The sequence below is a fragment of the Mesocricetus auratus genome, unplaced genomic scaffold, assembly GCF_017639785.1.
Source record: "Mesocricetus auratus isolate SY011 unplaced genomic scaffold, BCM_Maur_2.0 Super-Scaffold_100007, whole genome shotgun sequence".
Taxonomy (NCBI): Eukaryota; Metazoa; Chordata; class Mammalia; order Rodentia; family Cricetidae; genus Mesocricetus; species Mesocricetus auratus.
In genome coordinates this window covers 96,112,678-96,133,836 of record NW_024429191.1, presented here as the reverse complement: position 1 = coordinate 96,133,836, position 21,159 = coordinate 96,112,678, and the positions used below count along the sequence as shown (strand labels likewise).

The 21,159-nt window shown below is 54.5% G+C and overlaps 1 protein-coding gene and 1 non-coding gene across 4 annotated transcripts in view; one reads left to right on the top strand and one right to left on the bottom strand.

Annotated features, from left to right (window-relative positions):
- Positions 1–21,159, bottom strand: part of Ccdc40 (coiled-coil domain containing 40) — a 42,819-nt gene that overhangs the window by 18,522 nt on the left and 3,138 nt on the right. For all 3 annotated transcript variants that reach the window (XM_021227033.2, XM_005070188.4, XM_040750142.1), the window contains 8 exons: positions 20,306–21,010; positions 16,050–16,194; positions 13,054–13,217; positions 10,949–11,032; positions 10,641–10,860; positions 5,400–5,557; positions 5,131–5,253; positions 2,719–2,840 (listed from right to left, as the gene is read on the bottom strand). In XM_021227033.2, the coding sequence (XP_021082692.1) occupies positions 2,719–2,840; positions 5,131–5,253; positions 5,400–5,557; positions 10,641–10,860; positions 10,949–11,032; positions 13,054–13,217; positions 16,050–16,194; positions 20,306–21,010 (1,721 nt within the window). The remainder of the gene's footprint in view (positions 1–2,718; positions 2,841–5,130; positions 5,254–5,399; positions 5,558–10,640; positions 10,861–10,948; positions 11,033–13,053; positions 13,218–16,049; positions 16,195–20,305; positions 21,011–21,159) is intronic.
- Positions 484–556, top strand: Trnam-cau. Its single transcript has one exon. It is a non-coding gene; the product is annotated as a tRNA-Met (tRNA).

Below are 21,159 nucleotides of genomic sequence, written 5' to 3'. Positions count from 1 at the left end.
CTCTCCGGCTCCCGACCCAGGACCACCTGTGCGGGTGTGGCAAGGTCTACAGTGCATCAGCCCCGCCCACATCAGTAGTTACCCAGGAAATGACACGCCCAGGAGCCAATCAGATTCAGATGGAAGCAAAGCCTCAGCTGTGGTTCTCGGGTATCTCTAGTCTGTGAAGTCCACGAAACCCAGCTGGTTCGGTGTGTTTGTGCACACATGTGGATGGATGTCTTCCTCATCCCTCTCCACCCCATTTTTTTTAGTGCATTACTTACTTATTGTGTGTGTGTGTGTGCCCGTGCATGTGTGTCATGACACATGTGTGGAGGTCAGAGGGCAGTGTGTCTTTTCGCATTGAACCATGCCTGTGGCCTAAACGTGTGGCCTAGGCTGGTCTCAACCTTGTGGTCCTTCTGCCTCTGTTTCTAGGATATGCAAGCAGCATTTGCCGCTACAACTGGCTTGTTTATTTTTGATTAAAAGTTAGAAGGAGCCTCATTAGCGCAGTAGGTAGTGCATCAGTTTCATAATCTGAAGGTCGTGAGTTTGATCCTCACACGGGGCACCCTGCATTACTTTGCCGGGCGTTGGTGGCTCACGCCTTTAATCCCAGCACTCGGGAGGCAGAGGCAGGCGGATCTCTGTGAGTTCGAGGCCAGCCTGGTCTACAGAGCAAGTTTCAGGACAGCCTCCAAAACAATACAGAGAAACCCTGTCTCGAAAAACCAAAAAAAAAAAAAAAAAAAAAAAAAAAAAAAGAGAGCTAAGGATGAAACCCAGTGTAGGGCACTTGTTATGCAGGATGTGCTGGGCTCCATGACCAGAGCCACTAAACAAACAATTTCCCCAACACACAAATTCTAGATTAACAGGAGTTTGTGTGTGTGTGTGTTTTTTCTTTTTTTAAATTTGTGTGTGGAGATTCCTCCCCTCTCATCCTGAGAAGTCTCCTGGCAGTATCTTATCTTTCTTTTTAAACAAGAATGTTAACAGTCCCACTACATAGCCCTGGCTGGTCTGGAGCTATGTGTGGACGAGGCTGACTTTGAACTCACCACCATGCCTGGCCAGACAGCCTTTAAATCTCCCGGATGCCCACCCGGCTCCTCTGCAGCTACAGGGAGCCACCAGTGTCCTGCCAGGCAGGCTCACACTATCTCATTTGTTGGTGTCATTTTTGGAAACAGATCCTCAGTATGATGCTCAGCTTAGCCTTAAACTCCTGGGGCCAAGTGGTCCTCTCGGAAGGTGACCTCCTGCTCCTGGGGCCTTGGTGTCAGCTGCAGATAGAGGCAGAGGCCCATTTACTGGTTGCACGGGCAAGTGTGCACACACGCTGCTAAAATCTCCACTGGAAATCCTGTGAGTGCATATTTTAAGATGTGGGGTATCGGCAGGGCGTTGGTGGCGCACACCTTTAACCCCAGCACTCAGGATGCAGAGGCAGGTGGCTCTCTGTGAGTTCAAGGCCAGCATTGGCCTACAGAGAAAGTTCCAGGACAGCCAGAACTACAGAGGGGGACTGTCTCAAAAACAAGCAAACAAAACCACAAAGTACAAGATACTTTCCCCACAGTCTAACTAATGTGATCCTGACAGGTGAGACTATGGAAGGAGTCGGGGACTTTGAGACGCCTCTGGGTGTTGTGTGACTGTCACCGTCCTCTTTGGCTCTGCCGACAGGTGCGTGTTCTGGCTTGAAGAATGATAAGGAAAAGCTGCACAGCATCTAGCTGTCAGGACAGACCCAGGCTCAGCCTGTACAGCCATGGGGTGTGGCCACAAAAACCAGGAAAAAAATGGATATTTAAAATCCAGTATTACCCACATAAAGGCGTCTTACGTTTTTTGTTAGTTTGTTTTTAGGTGAGCACTCATATATACCTCAGCCTTTTTTTTTTTTTTTTTTTTTTTTTTTTTTGTTCCCAATGCAGGGATTAGAACCTAGTGTGCTAGGCAGGCCATCTACACTAAACTGCACTTCTGGTCTTAATTTGTGTAGCCCTGGCTGTCCTAGAACTCGCTCTGTAGACCAGGCTGGCCTTTGCCTCCTGAGTGCTGGGATTAAAGGTGTGTGCCATCACCGCCTGGCACCCCCTGGTCTTTATAGAGTTACAGGAGGTTATGTATGAGCTGCCTGACGAGTTACTGGAAGCAAAACATGCTCTCTTAACTTCTGAGCCATCTTTCCAGCACTCAGCACCTAGGAGACCAGCAGCAGCCGCTCTTTTCCGTCAGGGCTCAAGCCTCTGTGGGTGCTAAGCTCGGGACGACCAGCCAAGGAGCCCAGGCATGAGCCACCTGCGGAACCAAATTCCCGTCACTTGGGTGGCTCTGGTTATCACGGCAGTGAGGAGCGTCTCCCGCCCAAGTGCCACCCTTCCCTTCCCTTTCAAGGGAATCAAAACAGGGTTCTGGCTGGGACGCAGCCCTAGGGCAGAACAATCCGGAATAGCTGGGGAAGGGCTGGGTTTCTCCGCTCAGATGCTGAAACGGCTGTCAAAGGGACACCTTTGTCCCCCACAGATAAATGTCTCCTTTTGACATCCTGCCTGGATGTCCCAAGCGCCCCAGCACTGAAGGACGGAGCCGGGCAAGCAGGGCCCTTCCTGGTGCACCTGTGTGGCGTGGTTACCCCTCCCACCCCGGACACACCCGCCCCCCCAGTGTCCCCCGTGGGGCAGCCCCTCCCGGGGCGGGGGCGGGGGCGGGGGGCGGTACCGGTACCTGAGAGCATCCAGCACCGTCCTGTACGCCTCGTTACGGTGCTTCATGCCCACGAGGCTGGTGGTCCACTGCTGCAGGATACGCTTCTTCTCCACCGCGATGGTGTCGATCTCTGTGGTGGCCTGCAGACAGGGTGGCACATTGGGCACAGTGGAATGTGGAATGTGGCGGGAGCCACCTCCTGCCGCCTGCCCCCCCCCCCGCCCCGCCATAACTTTTTCTGCCTTGTTTGCTTTGAGACGGGGTTTGACCCCGTAACAGCCCTGGCTGTCCTGGAACTCGATGTGTGGACCTGGCTGGCCTCGAAACTCGGGAGAGCCACATGCCTCCGCTGAGGTTAAAGGTATTCAGCGACCGCGCCTGGCGCCTTAAATTTTTCTTGATCACAAATCGGCAGAGGGGCCACAGGAGGCAGAGCACAGCTTTGAAGAGGCGTTGGGTCCTCCGCGGAGTCTCCAGCCAGGTATTTAGGGCTCAGTGTGGGAGAGGGGCGTCTATCAACGGGGCCAAGTGGATGTCATGGATGGGGCTGAGGTCAGCCAGGCAGGGGACACCACAGGCCCCGCACCCCTGCCCCTCATCAGTTCTCGCCCAGGGAGGGGGTATTTGAGTCGAGAATGACCAGGGCCTCCGGGAGAGCATCTGACTCGGAGAAGTGGACCACCCTGTGCTGGGGACCGGAATGCAGAGCCCGGCTGTGGGGGAGGAAGTCCAGAGGGAGGACACGGAGGGTTCTTTCCTGTGGAGGTCGGAGGTCAGCCTGAGGCGTTGTTCCTCCAAAGCTATCCACCTCTTTCTGAGGCAGTGTGCCTCACCGGCCTGGAGCGTGCTGGCGAATCTAAGCGGTCAGACCAGAACACCCCAGGGACCTTCATGTTTCTGTCTCCCGACCTTTTTTTTTTTTTTTTTCCTTTTTTTTTCTTTTCTGAACAGGGTTTCTCTGTGGCTTTGGAGGCTGTCCTGGAACTCGCTCTGTAGACCAGGCTGGTCTCGAACTCACAGAGATCCGCCTGCCTCTGCCTCCCCAGTGCTGGGATTAAAGGTATGCGCCACCAATGCCCAGCTAGGATCAGATTTTTAAATGAGTGCTGGGGGTCAAATTCAAGTCCTTGAGTGGCATTTTATTGCCTCAGCTATGTCTCCTAGCCACAGTCTGGCTTTTTTTTTTTCTTTTCTTTTCTTTTGGTTTTTCGAGACAGGGTTTCCTGTAGCTAGCTCTTATATACCAGGCTTGTTCTCGAATTCACAGAGATCCTCCTGCCTCTGCCTCCCAAGTGCTGGGATTAAAGGTGGACGCCACCACTGCTCGGCAGTCTGGCACGTTTTAAAACACACACACACACACACAATGCACACACCTCTGTACCCACTACCTTAGAATCAAGGTCAAATAGTGGACTATGAGTGGTCTGGGTTGAGAGGCTGACAGTCACAAGCAGGTACCCCTCCTGGATCCTCCTTGGCAGTAACCTACCTATAACCGCCTCCCGGTTTCCCTCTGGTTCGCCCGAGCAATGATTTTGTGTGTGGCTGTGGGCCTGCCAATGTCTGAATGCTGGGAAGAAGAACTGAACAGACCTCACAGACAGAGGCAAAGGTCCAGCCAACGGGCCAAAGGAAGGAAGGAGCCCTGATGGGCATTTATCAGGAGTCCGTGGTCATCTTCAGCTACAGAGCAAATCTGAGGCCGACCAAGGCACATGAGACCCCGTCTCAAAGAAAAAGAGCTAGAGCTGGGCGTTGGTGGCGCACGCCTTTAATCCCAGCACTCGGGAGGCAGAGGCAGGTGGATCTCTGTGAGTTCGAGACCAGCCTGGTCTAGAGAGTGAGTTTCTCTGTAGCGCTGGCTGTCCTGGAACTCACTCTGTAGACCAGGCTGGCCTTGAACACACAGAGATCCTCCTACCTCTGCCTCCCCAGTGCTGGGATTAAAGGTGTGCACCACCACCGCCCGGCTTTATTCTTGTTGTTAATTTTTATGTGTATGGTGTTTTGCCTGCATGCATGTCTATGCACGACCTGTATGCCTGGTGCCAGAAGAGGCCAGAGGAGGGCACTAGATTCCCCGGGACTAGAGTTGACAGATGGTTTTGGGTCACCATATGGGTGCTGGGAATGGACCCAGGTTTTTCTGGAAGATCAGCCAACATTCCTAACCACTAAGCCACCTCTCCAATGTGTCCCCTCTTTAAACAGGTGATTCCATATGGAATTTATTTTAGTAGTTGGCATGGGTTTCTCCAAGTGATTCACCGAGGGTCCCAACACCATTTGAACACACAACAATGCAGTCCTCAGCTAATTAATAATCTGCTAACTTTCTGCGTGGATTGGGCTGACTGCCAGGTCAGGTATAGGTGACAAGGGGGCTTCTGCTCCCACTGGCTTTCGGGTGTGTGTGTGTGTCCTTACCTCGCTCACTGCTTTCCTTAGTAACCGAGTATCCTCAGCCTGGGACAGGTACTGAGCCTCAAACAGCGAGATGTTTTCTTCCAACTGGTGGACCCTCTCGGTGAGCTGGTCCACGAACAGATCCTGACATAAACAGAGGGGTCGTGAGGAGCTGTTAACAGCCAAGGACCGCTCCCCACTGGCGGCGTGGCCCAGACTGAGCGCTTCCTGGGGGGGGCAGTGGAGGGAGGTTGCCGTGGTGACGGGCTGCGCCCTGCTTACAGGGTTACCTGCTTCTTCTTCTCTGTCTCAGCGCGGATCTTCTCCATCTCAGCCTTCTTCACCACCTGCTTCATCAGGAGGATGTCATCGCGCACATCCTGGTCTATGTTCTGCATGTAGAAGACGTGCAGGGCCAGGTTCTCCATCTCCGTCTGCATGGCCGCCACTGCGGGAGAGGGGGGTTGTCACACGCTGCCCACGTGCTGCTGTCCCAAGGGGTGGGGGGCCTGGGACCCTTGGGACAGCACCCCACCCTGCGCCTTCCTTTGCGGAAGGACTGGAGACTCTCGTAACCCTGGCTGCCTGGGGCTGGCCACGTGGACCAGGCTACATGGATGGAGACAGATTTTTTTTTTTGATTTTTGAGACAGGGTCTCTTCTACATCCTAGGGCTAGCCTCAAACTACTGGTCCTCCTGCTTCCGCCACCTTCCCAGTGCTAGGATTACAGGCATACGCCTCCACATCTACACTGGGGACTCCATGTGTGAGTGTGTGTATGTGTGTGTGTTGTGTACCCATGTGTTCACTTGTGTAGAAGCTAGAGATGGCGGTCAGCTGTCTTCCCCTATCACTTTCTACCTTATTGGTTTTTCATTTTTTCTTCTTATTTTAAGTGTATGGGTGCTATGCCTGTACGCATCTTTCTGTCTCTGTCTCTCTGTCTCTCTGTGTGTGTGTGTGTGTGTGTGTGTGTGCGCGTGTGTACCACCTACATGCTTGATACCCTCCTAGGCCAGAAGAGGGCACCAGATTTCCTAGGACTGGATTCACAGATGGTTGTGAGTGGCCATGTGGATGCTGGGAATTGATTCTGGGTCCTTTGCTAGAGCAGCCAGTGCTGTTAAACTGCTGAGCCGTCTCTCCAGCCCCTACCTTATTGCTGAACAAGGTCAATCACGGCATCTGGAGTCACCTGATTAGGCAGGAGAGTGAGCCAGCCCTCGGGATCTTCCTGTCTCTCCCTCCCAGCACTGAGATTACAAGTGGACGGTGCGGTGCCCCGCCTCACAGGGGGGGTGCCCCGGCATCCAGACTCAGATCCTCAGGCTTGAACACACAGCACCTCACCCACTGAGCTGTGTTCACAGCCCCCGCACAAGACCCATAGACTACAAAGACCTCCGCTTGCTGCACAAGGGTTTCTGATATAACCGGAGGGCAAGAGGGAGCAAGAATGCTGAGACAGTCAGACGTGGCGGTGCAGGTCTGCAATCCCAGCACTCAGGAAGCAGAGGCTGGTGGTGGGTTCTAGGCCAGCCAGAGCAGCGCAGTCAGACCGTGTCTCGGAAAAGTATATGCATTTACATACACACGTTCCTTACCCACAATTCACACACCCGCCTCCTAGCAACTGGTGATAGACAAGGCCCCCAAGCACAGCAGGCAGGCTGGGGGGGGGCTTCGTACAAAGACCCACGGCAGTGCAGCTGCGGGGGGTGGGGTGAGGGGTGGGGGGTGAGGGGGCTGCCTCTCGGGCAGGGCCTCCAGGAGGCAGCACAAAACCTCAGTTCCGGTGGAGTCCCCTTAACAAAACTCACAGGGGACTGCGTGAGGCCGGGATGACGATGGGCCCAGGAGACTACGATTCGGTCGATGGATGTCTACTCTGGTTGGGGGCTAGCTCAACGGTGAGCGCTTGCTTAGCGTGTTTACGGCTCTGGGTTTCACCCCCCCACCTCACCCCAACATTGCAAAAACAGGTGAGTAAATGCCAGTGGTTATAAACATGTGTCAATCAATAACCACTGATAAATACGTAAAAGTTACCCGCAGGTAGAGAGCACTGGCTGCTCTTGCAGAGGATCTGGCTTTAGTCCCTGGCACCAGCACGGCGGCTCACAACCGTCTGTAACTCCGGTCCTAGGGGAGCCGACACCCTTTTCTCACTTCTGTGGGGGCTAGGTGTGCACGCGGGGCACATGCATGCGTGCATGTAAAACACAAGGCAGGCGCGGTGCACTTGGGAGGCAGAGGCAGGCGGGGTTCCACCAGTTTGAGGCCATCCAGGTCTGCATAGTGAGCTCGGGACTGGCCGGCGCTACACAGTGAGACCCTGTCTCAAAACCAAACCAAGGGCTGGAGGGAAGGCTCGGGGGTGAAGAGCACTGGCTCCTGCTCTTCCAGGGGACCTGAGTTCAATTCCCAGCACCCACATGGTGGCTCACAACCATCCGTAATGAGATCTGGCGCCCTCTTCAGTGCGCGGACACACATGCAGATAGAGCACTCATATACATAAGTAAATACATCTTTAAAACAAAACAAACTGCCAATACTGGTAAAATAGAAATAAATCCTTTAAAAATAAGAAACTCTAAGATATGGATAGATGGGAGGTAGACGGACAAACAAATAGATGTGTCTAACAGCACGGAACACTGCCTGTTCAGATGATGACAGGGTCCACACAGAAACCTGCGTGAGGGAAAAGCCTTAAAATGTAACACGAGCAATCCCAGAGCACTACAGCACACTCTGGCTCCCGGGGGGGGGCTTCCTGGGAAGGAGGGAGGCAGGCTGGAGCTGGTTTGAGGCACCGTACATTCCGGCTTCTTTCAACACTCAACACAGTCTAACGCTTCCTCTAGCTGCTGCTGTTTCCTTTGTTGCGGGTTTTAGTCGTTTTTCCTGCGGAGAGCCAGCCCGCCCGCCCGGTGCGGGTTTTTCCTGCTGAGTCTGGGACTTTTGCCTTTGTTGAGCTCCTTGGACTGGACCGGACCATGGGGGTCACCGCTGCCAGCACAGCGTGGGAGCTTTTCACCTGTGGCGTCTTTTGCTTCTGGTCTCTGAGTCCCGTTGTCGACTGTCCGCTGGGAGGAGCTCAGAGTTCACCGGTTCCCATCCCCACCCCCGTCCTTTCTCCTCTCATTCATTTGGGGGGCAGCTTCTGTGCAGTGAGCCTGGCTGCTCCAGCCCTCACTTAGGAGTTTGTTCCTTGAAGTGAAAATGGTGAGGGAGGCAGGGCACACTTGGCCTGGGGACAGGGGCCACCGGGTCGCACCTCGGAGCACGGCTTCGTCTGAGCACAAGGTCTTTAGAGAGGCTGTCAAGATTAAGTGTGGTCACTATGGCGGTCTAGGCTTGTCCGAAGAGGAGGTCAAGACCCAGGAGTGCGGAGAGCATGCCCCGTCCACCACCGGGGAGAGGGGCCTGGGAGGACACAGCCCTGACCGTCCTGCAGGGAGGTAAATGCCTGTGGATTACACGGGAACTACTAAATGTGGCGACTGAAGCGGGCTTCCTGCCCTCACACACCTGAGCAGGCAAGGGTGAACATTACCGCGCTCCTTCCCAGGCACAGCAAGGTCAGCTTGCCTTTGCCAGGTGAGGGATCGAGTCCGTGTTTCAATTACTCTTCTAAATTTCCATCCCTCCGGGTATTGGTGAGCATAAGTTGCTTTTCACGGTTTGATTTCCAGGGACCCATTTTCCTTCTCCAGAGAGAGCTGGCTTATCTCTGGGGTGTTTTGTCTTTTGCTGGCTGGCTCACGGGAGTGATGGAGAGCACCCCGTGTCATAAAAAACACAGTGGGCAGAATTCTTGTGTGGCGGCTCCCCTGGCTTTGCCTCTCCGTGTTACTTGGTAGTCTATATCAGCGGGAAGATGAAGTGGTGGGTCCAGCCCTTCGGGGGCGTTGCCGAGGGAGAGAAGCACTGTGAGCCGTTGACAGATGGGAGCCTGGCAGCGTGGTGCTCTGTGGTTCCATGGCCTCACAGCAGGTTCGTGACAGGGCTGGCTCCATGGCCTCACAGCAGGTTTGTGACAGGGCTGGCTCCGTGGCTCTGTGGCCCCACAGCAGGTTTGTGGCAGGGCTGGGCCAGCAACGTGAGCCTTCAGCATGAGCCCGGGTCTGCGGTGTTGGCAAGGGGGTGGGGTGGGGGCTTGAGTTTCAATGCCATGCTCTGCCTTTGTGGTTTTCTCTTGATTTGGAGGTAAGTAGGGGGAGTAGGGAGAGGTTCTTGATAAACACTACAGGTTGAAGGTGATCCCAAGTGCGGCAGTACAGGGGACAGCACACCTCCACCCGGGGGCGGGGGGCGCGGGCGGGGCTGTGGTGGATTAGCACAGCCAAGGGACTTGAGCCTGCATGCATCCCCTCTCCCCCTCTCTGTCCCCTCTTGTCTCTGCCCTTCAGCCACCACGTTAAACGCTTCATCGCCAGACATGTGCGGAGTCCCTCCATGGCGGACATCTTGTTCTCCAGAATCGTGTGGCTAATGGTTGGTGGAGTGTGCTCCTGCCATGCCTGAGGCCCTGGGTTCGACCCCCAGTGCCCCACACACCTGTGAGACCGGGCACAGAGGAAGGCGGAGGCAGGAGGCTGAGACGTTCAAGGTCACCCTACGTATACAAGTTTAAGGCCAGCCTGGGCTACATGACACACCGCCTCCTAAAATTAAAAAACCCAACCAAACAAACAAAAAGACGGTTCACTGCCAGTGTCCCAGGGGGATTCTGCTATAGAAGCATCCAAATGCAAGCCCGGGAGCCCTGCCCACATTCCTCAGGGTTCAAAAAATACTTCTTGCCAGAAGAGGTGCCAGGCCCAACGCCTGCTGTTATTTTAGTAATAGAGTTGACAAGAGAAAGTCGGAAACATCGGAGTACACAAGGAACAGATAACGGCTGGTGTCGGGAGAGCTGCTGCTCGCCGTCTACGCTGCCCTCTGTTGTCTACTTAGCAAGGGCGGGGTGGCGTGCGCCTTCAGTGGGGACACTGCTTTTGTGACATGCACAGCTGCCTGCCCGTCTCACGTGACCCCCAAGCTACCTGGCTTCCCACTCGGCTGCCCCTCAGACCCTCTGGCTGCCGCTGATGCCTCTCCCGCCAGCAACATGGCCTCTCCCGGGTCTGAGCTCCACACACACACACCTGTTAGGCATCCCCCCCGGGTTCACCCTTGGGACCGCCACAGCCCCTCTATGCTTCCGGTTTGGAGTCTCTACACCCGACCCCTGTTAGCCTCAGACCTTGCTGCTCTACCCAGTGAGGAGGCTTTTCTGGCATTGCTGGGCCTTCCTTTCCTAAATAAAAAACAAAACAAAACAAACAAACAAACAAAAAAACCCGGCAGGAGCCCCTCCTAGACGTGCAGCTGCTTTGCTGGTGTCTCCAACAACGCGTGGGCCACACACACGTAGGAGACAGCACGGGAGGCAAGGCCCTAGGTTCCCTCGGGGTTCATGGGACGGACGGACGGACAGACGGACGGACAGACGGACGGACGGACGGACGGACGCCTTACACTTCTTTCGTTCCTCGTTGGCAGTTGCGCAGGTCTTGTTGTAGAGGGCCCGGACGGTCTGCAGCTCCTCCTCCTTCCGCCTCCTCTCGCAGGCAGCCACAGAGTGCCGGTCGTGACTCTTCTCCAGCTGCATCTGCAGGCGGGCCAGGTGCTGCTGGACCCCGTAGAGGTTCACGCCCAGCTCCTGCCGCTGGGCCCGGCTTTGCTTGGTGGCCACATCCTGTCACCGGACAAAGAAACGGGGTTGAGGCTGACCCGCGGGCGCCCGCCAGGCCGGGCCGGGGAGGGAGACAGGAACCGGCACGCACCAGCTCTTGGATGTCCAGCTTCAGTTTGTCCATCTGCCGGTTGAGGTAGCTCTTCAGAGCCTCCTGGAATCTGATCATCAGGGGCTAAGACAACAGAAGACCATAAGCAGCCAGTTACTCTCAACTTCCCAAGCAGGACTCAGCCTAGGCCCAGTGGCACGCTCTCTCTCTCTCTCTCTCTCTCTCTCTCTCTCTCTCTCTCTCTCTCTCTCTCTCTCTCTCTCTCTCTCTCTCTCTCTCTCGGGGTGAGAGTGGACGGGCCGGGGCTAGTATGGGCAGACACAGCCCAGGCTCTTCCTGTGGAAGCCACAGTTCTGGGCACCCCGTGGCCGGTGCCAGACACTGCAGAGGTCTGGCTGAGGGGCTGGTGAGCTGCTGCTGCTGGGAGAGGCTCATCCAGATTGACCAGCAGCAGCCCTCACACCAGTGTCAACTGGGGGCTCCGAGGGCTTTCCCAGTGCACCCTGGCCTTCCTCGGAGCCTCCTGGAGCACTGCAGCTCCCCAAATGTGTCACTCAGGTCAAATCTGCCTTTCTCCTTTGTTGCAGGTCTGGGACAAGGAGCCTTGGCCGTGACTGCCAGGCTGCAGTAAAAGTAACATGACCCCTTGCCTTCTTCCAGCAACCTGCCTGGCCCTGATTGTCAGGACAAAGAAATGGGTGGAAACCAGAGGTTTGACTACAGGTCCTACAGTGTCCAGACCCCTCACAGAGGACACTCAGTCCTCAAAACCAAAACAAAGGAAAAAAAAACCCAGTACAGTCAAGGGTGGTGTCCTGGTTAGTTTTTTTGTCAGTTTGACAAAAGCTGGCCATCTGAGAAGGGGGAGCCTTAATTGAGAAAGCGTCCCCATTAGACTGGCCTATAGGCAAGCCTGTGGGGCTCTTTCTTTTTTTATTACTTTTAAATTTAAATTAGAAACAAGGTTGCTTCACATGTCAATCCCAGCTCCCTCTCTCCCTCCCCTCCTCCCTCGCTCTCCCATCAACCCCCATCCCCCACCCCCTCCCCCAAACCCCACTCCTTTCCCCAGGGAGGGTGAGGCTCTTTCTTGATCTGCGATTGACGTGGGAGCGCCCAGCCCACAGCGGATGGTGCTGCCCCCGGGGCAGGTGGCTCTGGGCGGTTTACGAAAGAAAACCCTGAGCGAGCCACTTGGAGCAAGCCGGTAAGGAGCACCAGTAGGGAGCACCGCTCCACGGCCTCTGCTCAGTCCCTGCCTCCTTGTTGCTGCCTTGAGTCCCTGCCCTGAGTTCCCCCCCTTCATGCTGGACCTTTAACTGCCAGCAGAAATAAACCTGCTCCTCCCCAGGTTGCTTCTGGTCATCGTAGGGAAAAGGGGCCAGTCAAAGAAACACACCCTGAGAAGAGCCAAAGAAACACACTTTGACCCTGCAACCAGAACCAAAGAAATGCAACCTGACCCTGAAACCAGTGCCAAAGGAACACACTTTGTCCCTGGAATCTGAGTCAGTGAAAGAAATGCACCCTGGCCCTAAAATTGGAGCCAAAAGGCTAAAAAGGACCAGAGAAAGAAACACACTTTGGCCCTGAAACCAGAGCCAAATCTGACCTTAATCCTGTGCAGAAAACCAACCAATCCCGGAGCAGAGCTTTAGCCAATCTGAGCTCAGCACTGAAATCGGACCAATCCCTACCCTGGAAAAACTTCTCCGCCCCCAAGAATCCCTATATAAACCCTGTGTATGTTCAGCTTGGCTGGTCCAGCTGCTTCCTTCCAATAAACCCCTTCCGATGAGCGGATACATTGGGGAAGCCTTTCCCTGAGGCAAGGCTGTAAGCAACTACACTTATTGCAACCTGTGGTGGTCACTGGCTTCTGGGCTCCAGGATTCCTTTCCACCTGGGCTGTGCAACACTCAGTATTCTGTGACTCCCAAGTGCCAGAATACCTGACCCACTCCTGTTCCATCCCGATCCGCCTGAAACGCTTATACTCATGGTGCTTACCGCGGGAACATACAATGAACTACATCAGCCAGTAAACAAAGCAGCTCTGGGCAGTTGGCTGGATGCAGGAAAGGGTCCCCCCGTGCCTTCTCCCGGCACAGGGCAAGAGCGAAACCCGAGGACGTTTTTCTTACGTGGTCTGGGTCCAGCACCACCAGCTGGGCGCCCTCATCGTCCACCTCGTCACTCCCTTCGGATGCCGCTCTTCCGACCAGGGCCTCTTCCTCAGGGCTGAGGGGCTGGATGCGGTCCATAAACTCCATCTGGGTTTCTTCCCGGGGGCCGGGAATGGGGTGCCCTGTAATGAGAGTCCAGAGGGAGACAGCAAGTGTCACCGAGGCTTTGATCGTTGTATTCTGGGGAAGTAAGCATCTTGCCCCCCCCCCGCCCTGCCCCCGGTCCTCGCAGGATGTTTTGGAAATTAGGAAGGAGAACTTTCCAGTGGTGAGTTCTCGGGCTTAACCATGGCGCCAGCCATCGAGGACTCAAGACGCCAGCCCGCTCCGCAGCGTGGGGCCCACACCCTAGCAGTGGATGAGCCAGCGGCTCGCACGTGATGAGCGGAAAGGGGGGAGGTGCCTTACTGTGGGGGCTTTGGCGTTAAGAACAGGGGGGAGACGGCCCTGAGGTTAAACATGCTTCGCTGCTCGCTCTGCCAGAGGAGAAGGGCTTGGTTCCCAGCACCCACGCCTGTCTCCAACTCCAGCTCCAAGGGATCCAGTGCTGCCTTCTGGCCTCCATGAGTCTGCACTCATGAGACCTATACCCACAGACACACTTACACTCGTAAGTTACAAAAAAAAAGTTAAAAAAGACCGAAAAGGAAATGGAATTATAAGCTAGGTCACGAAGACCCATGTTTTGTCTTTTGATGGGTGTGATTATTTATTTATTTTGACACAGGGTCTCCCTATGTGCCTTGGCTGTCCTGGAACTCACTCTATAGATCAGGCTGGCCCTGAACTCACCCTCTGCCTCCCAGGCACTGTGGGGACTAAAGGCGGAAGCTGTCATGCCAGCTGTTGAGCAGAGTGATTTTTATCTAATGTGCCTTGCTGCTTAGGGCGGTAAATGGAACACAGTAGGTACTCAACAGAACACAGTAGGTACTCAACGGATCACGGCTGAATAAAACACACAGTCAAGGCCTGCGTGGTGGTGCACACCTGTAATCTTAGCACTTGGGGCCTGGAGACGGGGAATCAGAAATTCCAAGGCCGGTCTTAGACACATAAGGAGTCTGAGGCCACACTGGGCTCTGTGTCAACCTGTTTTGATTTTTATTGATTGCCTTTTATTACGTGTATGGGTCTACATGTACATAGGTGCCCACAGAGACCAGAGGAGTCAGATCCCCCTGGAACTTGAATTACAGGTGGTTGCGAGCTGCCTGACATTGGTGCTGGGAATTGAACTCGGGTCCTCTGGAAGGGTCATATGTGCCCTTAAATGCTTCGTCATCTCTCCAGCCCCAACACCCTGTTTCAAGCAAAACAACAGCGGCAAAATATTCAGGTAGAGCCTGGTGGTGGCGCACGACTGTAAATCCCCAGCACTCAGGAGGCAGAGGCAGGCGGATCTCTGTGAGTTCGAGCCCAGCCTGGTCTACAGAGTGAGTTCCAGGACAGCCAAGGCTACAGAGAAGAAACCCTGTCTTGAAACCCACCAGCCCTGCAAAAAAAAAAAAATGTTCAGGTAAAGCTATGAGGTGGTGTGACCTTCGGAGGAGGGGTTGGTCCAGCAAACTGAATCTTCTGGGTTCTGGGTGCCCCATGGGAGGGGAGGAAGGGGCTTTTCCAGGGCCAGTTGGCAGACAACTGTATCACTTAGGAAAACTAACCACAGGCCTGGTAGAAATGGTCATTCTGTACCATCAGGAATTGCAGCCCTGGTGTGTGTGTGTGTGTGTGTGTGTGTGTGTGTGTGTGTGTGTGTGTGTGTGAGAGAGAGAGAGAGAGAGAGAGAGAGAGGAGAGAGAGGAGAGAGAGAGAGGGAGGAGAGAGAGAGAGAGGGAGGAGAGAGAGAGGGGGGAGAGAGGGAGGAGAGAGAGAGAGACAGGAGAGAGAGAGGAGAGAGAGAGAGGGAGGAGAGAGAGAGAGACAGGAGAGAGAGAGAGAGGAGAGAGAGAGGGGGGAGGAGAGAGAGAGAGGGAGAGAGGGAGGAGAGAGAGAGAGAGGGGAGAGAGGGAGGAGAGAGAGAGAGAGAGAGAGAGAGAGAGAGAGAGAGAGAGAGAGAGAGAGAGAGAGAGAGAGAGAGAGAGAGAGAGAGAGAGAGTTCTCCAGGGCCTGGCCCCTTCATGCAGACATCCCACAGGCGGGCTAACCCTCTGGATGACGGTGACGGCAGCGGTGCGGGTTTGCGGCGTCCACCCGTCTTGCCTCCCCTGCAGCCGTGCACTCCTGGCTCACCTGTTGCCTGGGTTTCACCCGGGGCTCAGAGGTTTCATTGACTCCTCCAGGTTCAGCTTGCACATGGCTGGGACTACCGTGTGAAGCACCACGTCCATTTTTGCGGACCAGGGCCCTCCTTGCGTGCATGCGTACGTGTGCGCGTGTGCGCGTGTGCGCGTGTGTGTGCATGTGCGTGTGTGACAAGCAAGTACCACCACTGAGCTGCATCCTTGGCTCCTGGCCCGTATTTTTTTTTAAACTAGGCTAGGAACTGCCCTGTTTGCATGTCACTCCTGGATCATGCGTGGCTTTGTGAGCGGAACCACAGACAAGGACACCGGTGTGTCCTTCACACTCAGGGGGGGTATATGTCAGGAGAGTTACCCCAGGGTTCCACTTCCAGAGGCCAGGAGGCAGCTGGAGGCAGGCAGGGTGGTGGTGGTGGGGGTAGGGGGTCAGGGCTCTGGGTGCTGGGGCCTCTTTAAGAGTCCTTATCTGCACAACGGAGAACGGTTGCTACTTCACTGGGGTCGAAAGGCTGGGGAGGCAAAGTAAGTGCCCCACAAAGCCACCCAAGTCTCCTCAACACAGGCTTGTCATTAGCCGCCTGGCTTCAGGGAGGTGAGGTGACGGGCGGGCGGGCGTGGCCCCAGTGGCCTCACCTACGCAGAGGGGAAGGTGGACTGGCTGAGCCCCCGTTGCCGGGACAACCCCGGCAGAGGCATCGCATCGCATCGTACCTGATTCTGGCCCAGGAATTCCTTCTGTGTCCGGGAGGAAGTCATTAATGTCCGAGGACGCCAGACTGCCCATGATGCTCAGCCTGAAGCGATGTCGCGCCCCCATAGGAAAGACTCTCCGAGAAGCGCCCTCTGGGGCTCTCAGCTACAGACAAGAGGGGCAGAAACCAGTCAGTGAGGGCGGCCGTGGTACGGAGACCGTTTCATCGTGTCCCCTCCTGAGCGGGGCTCGCCATGGACCTGGACAAGATGCTCTGCTCCGCTGCCCAGATGCCAGAGGCTGGGAAGCATGTCCTGAGCACACCTCACAGGGGATCCAATCTTCTCTTCCATCTGAACACCTCCAGACATCTGGCTCCCCCCAAACCCCCCTTGAGACAAAGTCTCCTACGTAGCCTGGGCTACTCTGGGTACGTACAACCCTCGTGCCTCAACCTCCTGAGTGCTTTCACCCCCGGGGCTCTGTTTTTAGCTTCTGAAGGGACTGCCACAGTTAACTGAGATGGGTCGTCCTTACTGAGGCTGCTGGGGTAAACGCTGGCCCAGAAACTAGTGAGGCAGGGCTTCACTATCCTGTTCACGGGGAACAAAGTACGTCTGCCATCTATGGCCGCGGGCCCCAGGAAGGGCTCCTAGTGAAAGTCTCTGCGTACACTGATCCCCAACAGTTCTCCCCCACTACCCTGTATTCCTAGGGGCCGAGGGCCGGAAGGCAGAGGGAAGCAGGACTCTCCTAGGATGTATATATTTGCCTTCTTGTTGATGGTCCTGGAAACCTTTATCTCAGTAAATTTTCTGGAAACCGGACCTGAGGGTGGAAACCGGATAAACAGAACGAGTGCCTTGTCCGTCACCCACACAAAGGTGAGGACATTGCTCAGCTGCTGCCCTCCTCACCAAAGTCACAGAATGTGTGTGGGGGAAGATTTTGTTTTCTGTCGTTGATCTGTCATGCTGGCGTCTGAACCCAGGTCCTCACAGAGTAGCCTGACAGGCGCCCTACCAAGGAACTGCAGTGCAGTCTGTAAGAGTGGGCTGGATCAGAAAGCGCGGCGAGGGTTCATCGAGCACGGAACCCGGCTACCCCCCAGACTTAGGAACTCTTGGCTTTCATGGGGTTGGGGGAGGAGGCAGGCCCGTGGCGTCATGGCTCAGGACGGCGGTTTCAGAGCAGAAGCAACCAAATGTCATGACAGTGGTGAGGCCCTGGGTAAGGAAGCCACTTTCTCTCTCAGTTTCTTTTCTTGTTTTAATAATGATTTTTAAAATATCCGTTTGGGTAAGTGTATGCGTTTTTCATGCATACACGTGTGCAGTGCCCATTACGGCCAGAAGAGGGCATCAGATCCTCTTGGAACTGGTGAGCCACCACGTGCGGGCGTGTTGGGAATTGCACCTGGGTCCCCTGCCCCTGTGAGAGCGGCCAGTGCTCTAACCACTGAGCCGTCTCTCCAGCCCCCACCTTCCAGTTTCTTCATCCGCACCGTGGAGTCAACAGGGGCTCCCAGCCCACAAGGCGGCTGTCGGGATTCCCACGACACAGGCATAGCATCATTGGACTGCGGATGCAGTGAAAAACGCCCCCTCCCTCTCCTCTCCTGGCCCTCTTTGCATCCAGAGCAATTCACACCAGGTGGGAGGAGCTGGGCGGGAGAGAGGCTGCTGTGGGTGGGGATGATAGAGTTCAGAGGGGGTGTAGTCTGCAGGAGGCAGGGCCACACTACTAACTCCAGTCAGAGGACAGGACCAGGCCTCTCAGCATTGAGGCTCCTGTAAGTGTTGACACTGATGTGTGCGTGCGTGCGTGCGTGTGTGTGTGTGTGTGTGTGTGTGTGTGTGTGTGTGTGTGTGCCCGTAAACACAGCTGAAAATTGTACAACTCCACATGTCTGTGCCCGGGTATAGAGGGACCTGGGGGACAGTGAGGCCTCAGGGCCAACGATCACTCCTGTACACAGACATAACCTACGGGGTCAAACGCCCATGCACATTAAGATGGATAAACAGAATTTTAAAATAGAATTTTTATAGATTCAAAATGTTTAAAATTCAAAACAGATTTAAAAAATAATAATATTAAGGTGGATGAGTTTGAGGGCAGCCAGGACCACACAGTGAGAACCGGTCTCACAAAGTAAATAACTCAACAGATGGAGAATTATAATGGAACACGGTTGACTGGCATCAACCGTCGGCTGCCCCGTGCCTGTGCACACACGCCACACACACACACACACACACACACACGCGAAGTAGAGACTTTCAAACAAACAAACACACAAAGAAACAAACAAAGCACCAGCTTGTTGAGTTCCAATACAGCCAGGGCGACATAGAGGGACCCTGTCTCCGGAAAAAACAAAACTGAGGAGTTTCTCAGGGACAAGCCACATCAGTGATGCACACTGCTGGGCAGAAAATGAGACACTCTAGATAAATAATAATAATCGCGCTGTGATTTTTTTTCCCTCTGGATTCCAAATATCCCACTTTTATACTCTGAGCAATGAGAACATCTTCCCGTAAAAACGTTACTCAGCGCTTTGCAGTGAGGGAGGCCGGCACTTCTTCTTCTCTAACCAATGCCAATCAAGCCACTCTCCTCCCTCTTCCATGGCTCTCGGGAGCAATCCGAGGACACAATCACCTGGGTGGCTCTGCCCAGGGACTCAAACCCTAGCATCCTTGGAGGGAGTGCCGGAACTCCTACTCCACTAGTGGCCAGGGGAGAGAGAGACTAAAGAGCAACCGCCCGGCCCGGCAAGTTGTCCTTAGACATCTGGTAAGCTGCAAGATGAGACCTGAGAACTTCCGGGAAACGAAGGAGAGAGAACGGCCAGATTTTCCCACTGTGGTGCTGGGGCCCCGACCTAGGCCCTCCCACCCTGCTAGGGGAGCCCTGAACATCCCAGCCCTAGTTCAGGCTTTAAGGGCTCAGCCATCCCCGGAACTCTCTGCTGTGGGCTGGTTTCCTCAGAATTGAAACATATACCCTCCTGTAGGCAGGCTCTCTGAGACTCACAAGTGAAAAAAAAAAAGTAGCAGCCGGTAAAATAATAATGATGATGGTGATGGTGGTGATGGTGGTGATGGTGGTGATGGTACTATTAGCCATAGTTGTGGAGAAGAGACTCTGGGAGGGGTGCCCTGCCTACAAGTCCTGCAGGGAGAACCAGGGTTGCTGAACTGGGCTTCTGGGGATGTAGCTGCTTTTGAGTCACCCATGCTCCTCTGAGGGACCCCAGTAAACTCATTGGTTCTCCAACCTGGACTTTGGTGGAATCATTACTTCAGCCTGTTGCTGGTTCACTGTCTGGGGCCAGGGGACATTTGTCGGGGACTCCCCAGGAAAAGGCCACAGGATGCCTTGTGAGAAACACACGTGAAAGCATTTGGAGGCGGCACATCAGATTTGAAACTTACCTCTGGCACCTAAGAAACTCAAAAAAATTTTTTGTACTTCATTCTTTTCCCCCTCTGTAAATTTGTAATTGCTTTAAATTTTGGTGCTGACCTCAATTTAGCCACTAGCAATAGATGACTATTTAAATGTAAATGGATCCGATGGGCTTGTTTCTTTGTTTGAGATGAGGTCTCTTTAAGAGCCAGGCTGGCTGGGAACTCAGGATCCTCCTGCCTCAGCATTCCCTCTGGGTGCTGGGGTGAGTGCCCAACTCATTTGAATTTTGACAAATGGGAAATTTAATTTCTCTTTTGGGCCACCCTGCTCTGGAAGACTACAGAGACCTGGTTGCATGCCCGTGCATGGGTGGTGGCTACGGAACGTACCTGGCCTGGCATTTGGCAACTTGGATGTGAGGTTCAGGCCCTCTCCACGCTGGTCTACATTTGCTGAGAAATTCCTAATGGGGTGTGCTCGAAGGCTTTGGGTCCACTTGGGAAAACGCTTCCATCAGGCTGGCCTACAGCCAAGTTTGTGGGGCATTTTCTTAATCAGCAATTGATGTGGGAGGGCTCAGAGAACCGCACTACCACCACACTACCTGTGGGCAGGTGATCCCAGATTTTGTAAGAAAGCAACTCGAGCCAAGCCAAGAGGAGCGAGCTAGAAGCTCCTTGGCCTCTGCTTTAGGTGTCTCCTCCAGGGTTCAAGTCTTGGGCTCCCGCCCTGACTCCCCTTCAGGGTGGACTAGGATCAGGGTGTGTAAGCCAAATAAACCCTTTCCCGCCCCAGTGGCTTCTGTCTATCATTGTAGCAGCGGAGTAGGGGGCTCGGTACAAACAAGGACACTCACCTGGCTGTCTTCTCTGTTTTCCACCGGCTCGTACATGTCCAAGTCTTGCTGGGATAAGTCAGCAGAGTCCGGCCTGGTTGTTTCATACAGGTAGGAGGCGCTGACTTCATCTGAAATCATCTCCCAGGGGCTGATGTCCGAGTAGGCGAGCTCCGGGGAGCTGACCCTTTCCGAGAAGTTGTCCTTCTCAGAGAAGGTGAACGCCTCGGACGCTTCTTTCCCATTAAGGTAAGGTTCCTCACCTGGGACATCTTCTCCAGCGGGTTCCCCTTCCCCTTGAGGGCTGGCCTCTCCTCTCTCTGGCATGGCGTCGGCGTCTTTGATGGATCCCAGGCGGATTTCCAGGATGCCCTCTCCAATGGCGTCCAAGTCCATTTCTGATATAGTCTCTTCACTGTGTTCGATGCCTAGCTGTGGTGTGGCCTCTCCAGTGGCTCTCTCTTCTGTTTCTTGGGGAGCCTCTCCAATGGATTCAACCTCTGTTTCTTGGGGAGCCTCTCCATCGGGTTCCACCTCTGTTTCTTGGGGAGCCTCTCCATCGGGTTCCACCTCTTCTCCTTCAGGGATGGCCATTCCTTTTTCATCATCCGCCATCTCTCCTTCAAGTCTGCCTTCACTTTCTGCTCGAATGTCCTCTTCAGGACCCTTGGTGGCATCTCCACCCTCATCAGTTTCTTGGCCATGGTTTTCCATTGGTGGTGACACCTGCCCCAGGGTGGCAAGAAAATGTAATAGTGACAGACATGTTAGGGTGATAGGAGGGACACATCTCCATCCCCCCCGCTCCATGCCCAGGAGATTGTGTTTTGTGCTGTAACGTGTAACCACTCTAGTTTCTTTCTTTTTTTATTTTT